The sequence below is a fragment of the Gymnoscopelus braueri genome (assembly GCF_963280865.1).
Source record: "Gymnoscopelus braueri genome assembly, chromosome: 22".
In the NCBI taxonomy this organism is placed as follows: domain Eukaryota; kingdom Metazoa; phylum Chordata; class Actinopteri; order Myctophiformes; family Myctophidae; genus Gymnoscopelus; species Gymnoscopelus braueri.
In genome coordinates this window covers 2,760,860-2,775,335 of record NC_137624.1, presented here as the reverse complement: position 1 = coordinate 2,775,335, position 14,476 = coordinate 2,760,860, and the positions used below count along the sequence as shown (strand labels likewise).

At 39.1% G+C, this 14,476-nt stretch overlaps 1 protein-coding gene across 3 annotated transcripts in view; it reads left to right on the top strand.

The window, feature by feature from the left end:
• Positions 1-6,566: 6,566 nt before the first annotated feature.
• tnfrsfa (tumor necrosis factor receptor superfamily, member a) overlaps positions 6,567-14,476 on the top strand; it is a 66,649-nt gene continuing 58,739 nt past the window's right edge. For all 3 annotated transcript variants that reach the window (XR_013932545.1, XR_013932546.1, XM_080419755.1), the window contains exon 1: positions 6,567-6,859. Coding sequence is in view for 1 of the 3 variants with exons in the window: in XM_080419755.1 (XP_080275881.1) it covers positions 6,824-6,859 (36 nt within the window). In the remaining 2 variants the exon portion in view is untranslated. The remainder of the gene's footprint in view (positions 6,860-14,476) is intronic.

Below are 14,476 nucleotides of genomic sequence, written 5' to 3'. Positions count from 1 at the left end.
TTCATAGGCTTAGGGTTACTTACAAACAGAGATCCAGTTTAACCCCGTGGTATCTCTACTCAGGTCATAGTGATAGGCGATCATTCAGTAAAAATAGACAATCTGCAAGTCCGTGAGCATGGAGATCGGCTATTTTGGCAAAGAGATTTGATGTAGAGGGGAAAAAGGAGGGGATTGACCAAGTTCACTAACCCCAACCCTAACCCTTTTTTCTTTTTTGTTTCTCTTTTTTTATATTAACCACAGGAACCCTAGCATCTTGGTAGGAACATTTTGCAAAAAATTGCAGATCTACAAGCTCACAACGCGTCGATCGGCTATTTTCGGCAAAGATTTCCTGTTGAGGGCAAAAAGCGCAGACCAAATACAGAGCCACGGTTTAAGTAGTAATAATAGTATTATTAATTGAGTTTAATTATGGAAATGAAACCAATATATTAATAGATCATGACGTAAACAACAAACAAATGTACACAACACTGATGACAGTGCTGTCAAGCAAGTCTATGATGCCGACTTAATGCAACTTTTTCAGATGTATCATGGCATCATAGAATGATAGGGTGTTGTTATTGTTTAGCTCTCGCGGCGGTCACTGTCATGATAATTGGTTGAGCACAGGGTGTGTAAATACAGGAAGGAGCAGGATAAGGCTGCAAACAACACTATCATCCACGTCCTGTTTTCCAGCACGTAGCTGTGGTGACCTCATATAAAGGAGGAACACAGGAAGTGATCCAAGGCAGCGGAGAGGGTTCACGTACAGGGACACACATTTCTGTGTGACTTTAAAAAAAAAGAACCCAAACTCCCTATTTAACATTTCAGAGTTCATTTACAGGGACACACATTTCTGTGTGACTGCAAAAAAAAAAGGAAAAAATGAATGCAGTGAATGCGTGTTACACAACATGACGAGTGGAATGCAACTTTTGTTAGTTTTCTACAACATGTACTTTGTTTGTGTTTTTTATAACTTATAAATGTGAGGCAGTTGAAAGGACTTTTTGGTATTTAGGACGGAAATGCGCACGCACGCACGCACGCACGCACGCACGCACGCACGCACGCACGCACGCACGCACGCACGCACGCACGCACGCACGCACGCACGCACGCACGCACGCACGCACGCACACACACACACACACACACACACACACACACACACACACACACACACATTTAAAGACATTTGACCACATAAAACCTAGCGTCTCTATTCTGGGGTGAACATTTGGAGAAAATAGCCAATGTACAAGCTCACAACCAACGTCTTGTCACATACTGTGAGCTTGTAGATCGGCTATTTTCGCCAACGGTATTTAGTGAGGCAGGAAAACGGCAGGGGGTCTAGCATAGACCCCTGGGGGACTCCGGTAAACTAAAGTACAGTATATATAGTGTTTGACCAGGCAAGAGGTTTGGTCAAACACTATGCCTAGTATAGACCTCCTGGGGGACCCTGGTCAACAACATATATAGGGTTTAAGTAGGCTACTTAAAGGAGCAATTCACCCATTTTTAACCTATCGTCATATAATTGGCCCTCACTAATGCTCATTATAAGATGGCACCATTTCTGTCTACTCACTCTGTGTCTCATTGGTCGGCTTTGGACAGTTCAGAGACCTACCTACCAGTGACATCATCAATGGGGATTCCAAGCTAATACAAACTGTTCGCTTTCTGCAAAGTTAGAGGCCATTATTCTTGCATTCATTACAAAAAAAACTTAACCAAGTTTGAAATCTTGTTTTAAATGACCAAACCTGCCTACCGATGATGTCACTGGTAGGCAGGTTTCTGAATTGTCCACACAGTCCTCCTCTGAGACACAGAGTGAGTAGACAGAAATGGTTTCGTCTTATTACGACCAATTAGATGAAGATAAGGTTGAAAATGGGTGAAGTGCACCTTTAAGTACTCTTGCCACATACCTCGGGTCAGTGTGAGCAAACAACGTGTGCACGTTAGATCTGACCTCGAGTCAGATTATACTGCTCTGAGATGAATCACTGTGGACTCTGATTTGTTTACATAAGTAAAAGTAACAATACCGCAATATAGAAATACTCTGTTACAAGAAATGGCTTGTATTCAAAATGTTACTTCAGTAAAAGTTTTTCTTTCTTTTTTTTTTAAAGTATTGGCATCAAAATATACTATATTTACCAATGTAAAAGTGCTCAAAGGTTTGTCAAACATTTAAACAGGTCAGCTCACAGGTCACATTGCGACACATTGTGAGCTTGTAGATCGGCTATTTTCTAATAGACGACATATAAAACAAGGCTTAACGGGATAGTTCACCTATCGATTAGTCACCCCATGGAGACTTGAATTCATGGATATTTTTTTGGTTGTCGCATTCCTAAGCCAATCATTTTATGACCAGCGGACCGGTAGGCAGCGGTTCCGGTAGGAGATACAAAGGAGACTATTTGTGTCTCTTACCGGAGCCGCTGCCGGTCATCAAAGTATTGGCTTAGGAATGCGACAAAAACCAAAAAAATATCCAAAAAAGTCTCCATGAGGTGACTAGGAAAAAAAATCATTTTCCTTTAGGTTTTGTAATAATAATCTAAATCTGCAAAACTAGTGACTTAAGTTTTCAAATAATTGCAATATTTGTAGTATAAAGTATAAAGTGTCGAAAAATTGAAATGTTCAAGTGAAGTAAAAGTCCCTCAGAATCATACTTAAGTACAGTGCCTGGGTAAATGTAGCATACTTAGTTACTTTTGACCACTGGCCACATGTGAGTCAAACCCAGGACTTTAGTTGTGGCTTCCCACAGCTCACACACACACACAGGCACACGCACGCTCGCACACACACACACACACACACACACACACACACACACACACACACACACACACACACACACACACACACACACACACACACACACACACACACACACAGTCACACACACACACACACACACACACACACACACACACACACACACACACACACACACACACACACACACACACACACACACACACACACACACACACACACACACACACACACACACACACACACACACACAGAGAGAAAGCTCTCTGCTCTGCCACTTTCATGTTTGTCTTGGATATTTTCTCTAACAACACAACTGATCTCCACTGGCCACATGTGACCAAAGTGAACCACTTAAGTACTAGACCTCGCCGTACCATAGACAGTAGTGGACGAAGTATACTCAACCCAGTACTTGAGTCAAAGTCTCCTGGTCAGTGGTGGAAAGTAACTAAGTACATTTACTCAAGTATTGTACTTAATTTCAGATTTTTTTTCTTTACTGGAGTATTTCCAAATTTCTGTACTTTTACTTCTACTCCACTACACCTCAGAGGCAAGTATAGTACTTTTACTCCACAAAAAATATTTGAAGATTTTGATTATTATTACAAAACATACATTACCCATTTCAGCCCTATATACATTTCGGCCTTTTGAGAATAATTGTATACATTTGAAAACTTGTGAAATGGGACATTCTGCATAATGAGTACGTTCTACTTTTGGTACAGTTTGATACCAATACTTTTGTACTTTTAATCAAGAAACAGAGTATTTATACAATGCCGTATTGATACTTTTACTTAAGTAAAACATTTGAGTACTTTTTCCTCCACTGCTCCTGGTCAAATGTTACTCAACTGCAAGTGAAAGCTGCTCTGTCAAATTTGTAATTGAGGTGAACTACTGGAGTACTTTTAAAAAAATACTTAAAGGACCATTTCACCCATTTTCAACCTTTCTTCATATAATTGGTCCTCACTAGGAGGGCTGTGGAGAGTTCATAAACCCGGCTACCAGTGACATCATCGATGGGGAATTGAAGCTAATAGAAACTGCACATTTTATATTCCTAGCATGGTATTAAAGGTGACAACCTGCCTACCAATGATGTCACTGGTAGGCAGGTTTCTGAACTGTCCACAGCCCTCCTCTGAGACACAGTGAATAGACAAAAATAGTACCATATTATAATGAGCATTAGTATGGACCAATTATATGAAGATAAGGTTGAAAATGAGTGAAGTGCTCATCAGTATTCAAAAGTACAAATTACAAAACACTTTTTTCTCTTGAACCACTTAAACCCCAGCATCTAATTTCTGGGGAACAGTTTTGCAGAAAATAGCAGATCTACAAGCACGTTGCAACGCATTGTGAGCTTGTAGATCGGCTATTTACAGTGAAGGTTTCAGTATAGGGTTTAAGTGTTTAATAGCAATGCATTGCCGTATTGATATTTTTGTCATTTTCCAAACAAATGCAAAGATTTTCCACTCCAGAAATGTTCAAAAAATGTCAATAGTGAAAATACGCTCACAGTGTCTAGATCTGCTATTTTAGAACATTTATAAATGACATGCCAAAAATAGGGACGCCAGGATGAAAGTTGTTAAGTCAAGACCTTAGGAACTGTTGATTTCCTGTTTCTACCCTGTTATCTCTATTCATCTCATCCCCTCCCTGAAAAAACTACAAATGTTGGAGCTTGAACAAAAAGAATCTCACCCACTTGCAGTGGTGTAAAGTAACTAAGTACATTTACTCAAGTACTGTACTTAAGTAAAATGTTGAGGTACTTTTACTTTACTGGAGTAGTTCCAAAAAGAAGTGACAATAAATCTGATTCTGATTGTGACAGAAGAAGCCATACAGTTTAGCTCAGTCTGTAGAGCACTGGCCTTTCAACCACAAGGTCATGGGTCTGATCCCGTACAGCGCTAACTCAGCGTATATGAGCAGTGGTGGAAAAAGTACTCAATACTGCATTGTAGAACTCTGTTACAAGTAAAAGTATGGTTATCAAAAATAATGTGAGTAAAAGTACAAAAATAATGGCATCAAAATATACTAAAAGTATATTTAAGTAAAAGTACTCATTACGCAGAATGTCCTGTTTCAGAAGGTGTCATATGTATAAAATGTATTAAAATCTTTCGAAAATAGCAGATCTGCAAGCTAAAATGAGTTCAACCAGTTTAGCCTATACGTCGGCCATTTGAAAATAGCAGATCTACAAGCTCACAACACGTTGCGATGCGATGGGGTGCTTTGTGAGCTTGTAGATCTGCTTTTTTCAAACAATCTGAACCTTAAAAAAAATCTTGTATGGTTGTCCGTGGCACACAGTATTTTCAGATGTAGCCTAGTGTGTGGCCAAATACGTATTCATTTGGGGGTATTTGAGAACCCCTGCATTAGGTAACAGTAGGCCTTACATGTAGAAAGTCATGTGATATAAAGTGTCCAGTGTTCTTTCATCATTCTGACTGCTGTGGTTTAGTCACCTGCTTGGAGAATTATTCATCTGATTCTGAAATGACCATCCTTCATAAGGCACCCATTAGTCACTAATGATTAGTGGACAAGTAGCACACAGATAAGCTGCCTTAGTCTAGTTTAGTTGCAGTCAACTTGTAGCCTGACACTCAGCCTGAATTTTCATTTCGTTTCACTCAGCCAGGCTAGTCAACTTGTACAATGAAAAAAAAGCTATAATGCAAAGTAATAAAAAGACAAGAAAAAAAAAACTACAGAAGGAAACACAACATAGATAATATATTGATACATATGATTATAAAGACATTAATGCGACTGTGAGTGTGACTTAATAACTATGACCAACTAGAAATGAGTTTATCTCCAATGATCTCGCAGCCTCCCAAAAAACAATAATAAGGCAATGAAAAAAAAAGATAAATTAAAAACATTCTACATTCAAAAATAAATTCAATATTATCGTCACTCACAAAATTGAGGTATTTGATCAAAAAATATTATGATATTAGATTGTATCAATACTGCCCCAGCCCTATTCAAAAAATGTAACCAAATGGACCATTTAAGGGTCCATTTGTGTGTATGTAGCAACAATGTAACAACAATGTAAACTTTCTATTAAAGAAATTACATTGTTGCTATACTTTAGTAATTATTCCAAACAGGGCAATGTGATTGGCTCTCGACGTGAATGACGTCCCCAGCAGCTCCTTCTAACCGGGTTGCCATGTCCACTTATTATAAGCGACGTTGGGCTCGTTTTTCTGTAAAGTTGCTTATATTGATAGTTGCAGGTTGCGTTTTTGTCGGGCTTGTTTCTAAAGTGTAGTTGCTTATTTGGGCTTGCTTCCAATGTTTTTTTTTATTATTATGGTTTAAACCAGTGGTTCTCAAACATTTTCATGTCAGGGACCCCCAAATTAATATGTAGGCCCTATTTGTCCGCGGACCCCCATTTGAAAATATTTTGTTCCAGGGACCCCCATACCAGATTTGTGTACATGTTACATGTTTCAAAAATATTCCACATTCTGCACTTTTTTCAATATATATATTTTTAAATAGCAGATCTACAAGATCGCATCACGACACATTGTGAGCTTGTAGATCTGCTATTTTCATATAGGCAATAAAGTGCTCATATGGCTCTAGTAGTGGCTTCTTTTGGGCTTGTTTTCCATAGACCTGGCTGCTTATTTGCCTCACAAAACCTGGCAACGATGCCTCCTCGCCAGTCATTCTGTCCCTAGCTGTCGATGCAAGCACAACCCGACCCGATCATCACAGCAACACACACACACAACACCGTCTGTCTGCACTGGAAAAACCTAGGCAAACATCTGGATGTGGGATCAAATAACACCTGGATCGGCGTGGCTGTCCTTCTCCTCTTCATAGACTTATCGTTGAACTTTTTGGCTTGGTTGATTTTTGAGATAAACCCCGAAGATCGAGGTTTTTAAAAAAGAAAATCGAGCTCTAAAAAAAAAAATCTCGGAGTTCCTCCAAGATGAACTTCGGTCGTCGGACGGTCGCGAAACTCTTGGTAAGTCCGACAATATACACATCAATACGACACAATGACGGCTATATTATGCGTGATAAAACAATATGTGTTCATACATTCTTCCATTTGTTGGCCTATTTGTCGAAAAACTACTGTAAAAGTGTGTAAAAGTAGCCTTTCCCAGTGCTTGTGGAATGGCGTGTGACTTAATTATTAGGACCCGACAAAACGAATACCAAAACGCTCGCCCCAAAACACGCTCGCCCCCCTTTTTTGTCACGGACCACTTGTCCGTTAGAAATAATGTTAGGTTTATACATAGTTTACTGAGGGTATGTTTAGGAATAAGGTTAGGTTGGGGCATAGTTTTAATAAGGTAAGGTTTACTTTAGACATAGTTTTATTGAGGTTACATTTAGGAATAATAAAGGTTAGTTTTACTGAGGTTACGTTTAGGAATAAGGTTAGGTTTTGGCATAGTTTACTGAAGTTACGTTACGTTTAGAAATAAGGCTAGGTTTAGGCATAGTTTTACTGAGGTTGAGTTTAGGAATAAGTTTAGGTTTAGGCATAATTTTACTGAGGTTGAGTTTAGGAATAAGTTTAGGTTTAGGCATAATTTTACTGAGGTTGAGTTTAGGAATAAGTTTAGGTTTAGGCATAGTTTTACTGAGGTTAAGTTTAGGAATAAGTTTAGGTTTAGGCATAGTTTTACTGAGGTTGAGTTTAGGAATAAGTTTAGGTTTAGGCATAGTTTACTGAGGTTACTTAACTTACTTTTAGGAATACCAGATGGCCACAGTCGCCGGATTTGCCCCGGGGCGACTGTGTATTGGGGCGAGCGTTTTGGTATTCGACAAAACTTCTTATCAAACAGCAGCTCTCCGGGTTCTTAAACCACGCGTGTTGGGTTGCAAAATGTATCGCCCTGGTCGTGTGTTATCGTCAAAACATGAAAATGTGAATTATTGTTTGAAAAAAGTCGATACATTGGCGTTATATGTGTTGTTATAGAGCTGTTATTATGTCACATAATGTTGGGAAAAAAGTAACAGCAGAGCGGCTTGGGAGAGACGCAGCTGTGCTGTGATTTGTAATCACGACCAACATGCAGGCCTGTTCTACTGCCATTAAGATACTTTAGAATCTGTCAGTGGTGGAAAAAGTACTCACATTTATTACCTAGGTAAAAGTATCAATAATGCAATGAAATACGCTGTTACAAGTAAAAGTCCAGTATTCAAAAATTAGTAAAAGTACAAAAGCATTGGCATCAACATATACTTAAAGTACCAAAAGTAAAAGTACTCATGGTGCAGACTTTTTTTTAAATGTATGAAAATCCTTTGAAAATAGCAGATGTACAAGCGTTGTGAGCATGTAGATCAGCTATTTTCAAATAGCCAAAGAATATAGTGCTGAAGTGGTTAATGTATGTTTTGTAATAATTATCTGCAAAGTAACTAAAGTTTTCAAATACATCTAGTGGAGTAAAAGTACGTTATTTGCCTCTTGAGATGTTGTGGAGTCGAAGTAAAAGTATTGGAAATACTCCAGCAAAGTAAAACTTCTTCAATATTGTACTTAAGTACAATACTTGAGTACATTTAATTCGTTACTTTCCACCACTGTTATCTGCTCATTGTCAGTTAAGACCAGACCACTGACATTATCATAATAAATACCAGTGTTCTGCTGCTCCGTTACAGTTTTGAGTTATGAGAATTATCTTTAGCCTATGTATTATGAAAAATGTAGGCCAAGTGTGATATTCTACTCGGCTGACAGTATAAGCTACAGTGCCATTCCCCTCATAAGATACCAGCCACCATCTGTGGTGTGGAAACCATTCCACCATAACACACACACACACACACACACACACACACACACACACACACACACACACACACACACACACACACACACACACACACACACACACACACACACACACACACACACACACACACACACACACACACACACACACACAGAGAGAGAGCTTTCAAAAGGAATGTATGGACATGATAGGCTATTATATAACATAATAACAATTGGCCCACTGTTGGGTTTGCATCTGTTGATACTTTTCTTATGATTATTCTATCAATTAATCGAATAATCAAGAAGTGCTTTTTTCCCCCCAATATTATTTTGTATATATCAATGAATCGATGAACCAATTAAGCCCTATTTAATAGTGTATTGTGCAAAAATAGTGAAGATAGCAGATCTAAGGCAAGTTCACAAGGCAAGTTGTGAGCTTGTAGATGCTATTGCTATTTTTCACAATTGTTGAAAGTTTTTTAAACGTTTCGCCTGACATGACCAAAATATTGTTTGTTTAGTGACTAATCGACTACTTCATGACATGATCAATTATCGACTTTTCTATTCGATTATATTGATTAGTTCGATTAACTGTTGAACCCCTGTGTAATGCATGTACAGACTATTAAAGCATACTTTATACCGAACTGTTACTCAAATGGGCTTTTAATCAGACTTATAGGCTAGTGTTTTGAAAAAACTGTCAAGCAGATGGTTTAGAAAAAATAATATTTCAAGTTGTAAATAGTGCAGGAAAAGCCAGGAAGTTTAGGAGTTATTCCAGTGACTGCAGTATATAGTGTAGCTGGGTGGTTTGTAGCCAGCATAAAGTCAATTCCACACACAGACGTCCATTCACTGCCTGGCTGTTGTTTTTTCCAAATGCGCAGCGCCAAAACTGTGACTCTATAAATACTCCATGCTTACTGTAAGACCTTAAAGGCCTTAAGCAACTTACTGTACATAAAAAAAAGACCTGGATAAATATGATGAAATGCATGGGAAAAAGTCACAGAAATAAGTCTTATGTGGGACACTAGCGGTGTAAATGCATGCAGTGTATCACAGTCTGTGGTACCTACATTTACTTGAGGAGTACCGTCCTTAAGTAAATGTTTTTGCCTATCTGTACTTTACTTGAATATTATAAAGCAAGCACTACAGTACTTTAACGCAAGTACAACTTTGACCGAGCAACTTTCACTTGTAATTGAGTAATATTTGAGTATCTATACTTTGACTGAAGTACTGGGGTTGAGTGCTTTGTGTAACGCTGAGCGCAGTTATGTTCCATGTGTGGTAAGTGGATTAAGACGTTCACAATGCAGTGCAGTTATTGGGAATTAATTGGAAAGACTTACGTTCATGCTTAATTGGCAACTTTCAACCGTCCGTATTTGGGCTATGTCATTACAGGCGGACATTTTCACAATGTCAGAAAATAGCAGATCTACAAGCTCATGGCGCGTCACAGTGCGACACGTCATTGCATTGCTTCCATTGCAGACACCTTGTATATCTACATATTTCAGCTTTTTAATGTTTCTCTTTCTTAAATTAATCCCCTCCTTTGTCATACAAGAGTGTCTCACAAACGTAGGTAAAGTAGCAGCTCTACAAGCTCACAACACGCTGCATCGCGAGATTGTAGATCTGTTATTATCACAATTTTCTTTACCACTGTGTTTCATAAATATTGAACAATTGAAAAGTATTATCAAGAGCTTGTGACTAAATAATAACTACATTGGATCCTTTGGAACACAGGTTATTTTTTCCCCATTTTCTGAAAAGTAACAGTCTTGGACACACAAGGTTCCTGCCCGACAGTGACGATTATAGAGGTCAAATCCCAGGCTTATAGATATATAAGTGAATATTTGACCTCGAGGGACAGTCAGTCTGTCTTGAAGTCCAGATAGGTGTGGTGTCTGTGTTCCGTCTTACAAGTCGTGCATTGTTCCGTGACTCGAATCAGATTGACTCTCCTCTGGGGGTGGCAGTGTCATTGTTTATCTGTTGTATAAACCACTGAACATTCTGGAATGGAGAGGAGAGAGCAGACCACTCTCTGCTATGCAGTGGGGGAAAGTAACTTTTAAGTACATTTACTCAAGTAGCACAGGAAAACATTCCGTACTTGCATGTGTAGCTATATGGCACCTGGTCGGTCAGTTAATGGATTTAGACTTAACTGGCCAGTACTTTATTACTAAGAAAGAAACAGTGCTGGAAATGTTTACTCAAGTGTTGCACTTAATGTAAAACTTTGAGGTCCTCTTACTTCAGTATTTCCTTTTTTTTTCTGTCGCTCTATACTTTATACTTCTTCTTTGGATCCACTAAAATTATTTAGTTACTTTGCAGATTTAGATTTTTATTACAATCCATACATTAACCAATTAAGCCCTATTTTATACTTAGGCTATTCAAAAATAGCCAGTCTACAAGCTCAAGAGTCACAATGCAGTTTTGTCAGCTTGTAGATCGACTGTTTTACTTGTAACAGAGTATTTTTATATTGTGCTACTTGTAATTGAGTACAAAAATAAATACTGTTGCTATGGGACTGGGAGAACTAATTGCTCCAGTCTCTGAGATTGCAGCAGTGTAGCTACGTGGTGTAGAAGCATACATTATTGAAAAATTGACATCAAATTAAAGCACAAGTACGTTCAAAATTGTACTTAAGTACAGTACTTATATAAATCAGTACTTAGTTACTTTCCATGGCTCCTGGGAGTCAACGGTCCCGCCCCCTCTGGTCTCTTAATTGCTCAGGCTGTGAGATTGCAGCAGTGCAGCTACGTGCCTTTCCGTCCCCTCAGTAAACTTCCTGTGTACTTGTACACAGATTGACCGATACTGGTGGCATCAATTTTGTTTTTGAGAGTTTGCTAATTTGCACTAGATGACTATCTGTGGCTACTTACTGTACTACTGGGTGTGGGTTCACAGCGGAAATGATTCTGTCTCTTTTTCAGTTGTGGAAGTATAGCTACTATTCTTTTCTTTTTTTTGTGTTTTGTTTAGTTAAATGTAACTTTCCTCTTCTACCTCGGGCTTGAACCCGGTTTCCTGCGCAAGTGCTGACATCTTTTACCATCAAGCTAATAGAGCCTGCCTGCTGGCTCAGGGGATGAATTGAATCTTGACCATCAGGTCAAAATTTGTGTCAGATCCTGTGTCTAAGCGAGACATGACCTAATCTAAATGTCTCAATAGAAGAGCAGGGAGACTAAATACAACTACCACAATTGTAGTTATATTTTATTAACACACTCTACAATACAGATTGGACAAAATGACATTTTATTCTTTAAAAAAAGTTATGTAGTGCCGTTTTAAGTAAAAGTAGCAATACCACAATGTAGAAATACTCAGTAACACTTGCATCCCATTTCTGTAATGCTTTATAAACACAATAATTATAGTTATAAGTGAGCGCTTATAACTATAATTATACAGTGTTATAAGATTGTTATGATGCATTATAAGTAATGCATCATAGACATGGGATGCATTGCAAATGTTGTCTTTCTCTCTTTCTCTCTTTCTCTCTCTCTCTCTCTCTCTCTCTCTCTCTCTCTCTCTCTCTCTCTCTCTCTCTCTCTCTCTCTCTCTCTCTCTCTCTCTCTCTCTCTCTCTCTCTGTGGACAACACAGACAACAAGGACAGGACTGCCATCTGGGAAAAGTCAAACCAAATAAACTGTTGCAGTTGTGGTCAACATGGTGGTCAGTCAGTCAGTGGTTGGCTAAGCGCTGTAACTTATTGTTGGTGGTTAACGTGAAGAGTCGTAGTAAATGATTTTCAAGGAGTTGATCAACAACCCTCTTTGAGTAGCTATTAAGTTGAGACACTTAACAGAGGGTCTGGTGTCAGCTAGATTTGAGCAGGGCCTGACCGATATATATCGGCCATCATTTGCCATTTTTGATGCAATTATGCAGCTCATGTCTCCAGATTTTTCACCATGTTCAACCTGCCGTCCCTAATTAGGACATGGGTGAAGCTGTCTGAGCCTTTGCTAAAACAGCCGGGACAACGCTCCACACGTCCCAGACTCTTCTCCCTCCTGGCTCCCAAAACGGTGGAACAAACTCTTACAAACTGCAGACTCACTCCCACTTTTCCGCCGTAATCTGAAGACTCACCTCTTCAGACTCCACCTTAGCCTGTAGCACTTGCCCTAGCTTTGACGACCACGCAGTCTTATGCAAAGGTTTAAATGTAATTTAGATGCTAAATTCTTGGTTTACCTGTGACCCTAGATTACTGAGGCACTACACTGTCTCTATGCATTGGATGTATGTGTTTACCTTGCTTACTGTAAGTCGCTCTGGATAAAGAGTGTCTGCTAAATGCCTAAATTGTGACTATACCAGCTAGTTTGACACAGGTTTGCTTTGCGACTACATTAGCTTGTTTGACACAGCCTAGGTTTGGTTTAGTGACTACACCAGCTAGTTGTGACACAGAGGTCAAAATGTGTTAGTATAGCATCACAATAATTTTAAACACTTTAACCTTTTATACTTTGGCTATTCAAAAATAGCAGATATACAAGCTCATAGCACGGCACCGAGTGCCGCGCTATGAGCTTGTAGATCTGCTATCTTTGAAAAATTGTGAAAATGTTTGCAAATCTTTGAATATAAAAGTTTTTAAAGCGAATATTGTAACTCAAATATTTGCTTCTGGGTGGTCCCTGGAACAAAATATTTTGACATGGGCGTCCGCGGCCAAATACATATCATTTTGGGGGTCCTTGACATGAAAAAGTTTGAGAACCACTGGTGTAGAGACTACATCAGCTTAGACACAGAGGTCAGGTTTGGTGTAGAGACCAGTCAGACCACATCGGCTTTGACACAGTGGCTCGGTTTAGCGTGCTTGTTCAAACTAATATCATGATGCCATCCAGCGTAGTGGAGCAAGGCACCTGTTGTTATTACATCAGTGAGTCACCTTCCTGTTATTAGAGCCCTCTTTCACTGGCTGGTGGGAGTGCCACCTGGTCTCAGCCATGATGTGCTTTTAAGTCATACATACCAGCGATGCTACGTCTGCCCTCACGCGTGAATAATCGATTCGCACAACATTTTAGCACAGGTACACGGCAGCGCCTGCTACTCAAATGTGGGAGTGTGCATTTTATTTTGCAGAATATTTATATTAGATTTTTTTTTTATTGAGGGGTGAGGGAGCATTTTTAAGCTTTTATTTGATAGTGAGAGTTCAGAGGGAGACAGGAAATGTGGAGAGGGAGAGAGTTGGGGAATGGCATACAGCAAATCCTTGTTGTATGGTGGAAACTCCTCAAAACCGTTACTTTTCAGGATTAAAATGTAAAAATAGCACAAAAAAAGCCGATCTATATAATAAACCGGCTACTTTTTTGTGACACTGTAGTATGACAAAGTAGGGCATTAATTTACGAGAAAAGAACAAAACACACAAAGTTAAAATATGGAGTTAGGAGGTTTCTGCCCGACAGCAAAGAAATGATTTTTGATTCTTGATGGTCGGCCAAACCGGTGACTGGCTGATGAGGGCATTTTAGGCCCGTGTGGAATGAGCCACAGCCACTAGGCCATGGGGTCAGCCTTATCTTTTAGAATATTGAGAGTGTATCTGTTAAACAGTAAACTCCTCAGCGTTCATTTATCCACTGAGAGTGTACAAATGTAACCAAATGGACTCTTAATGGGTCCATTTGGTTACATAGAGAGCTTTTTCTTCACTAGAGATGTAGGCTACATTGAAGCGTGGTCATTCACAGCCACTGTTAAGTTATGTCACATAACGTAACATGACATC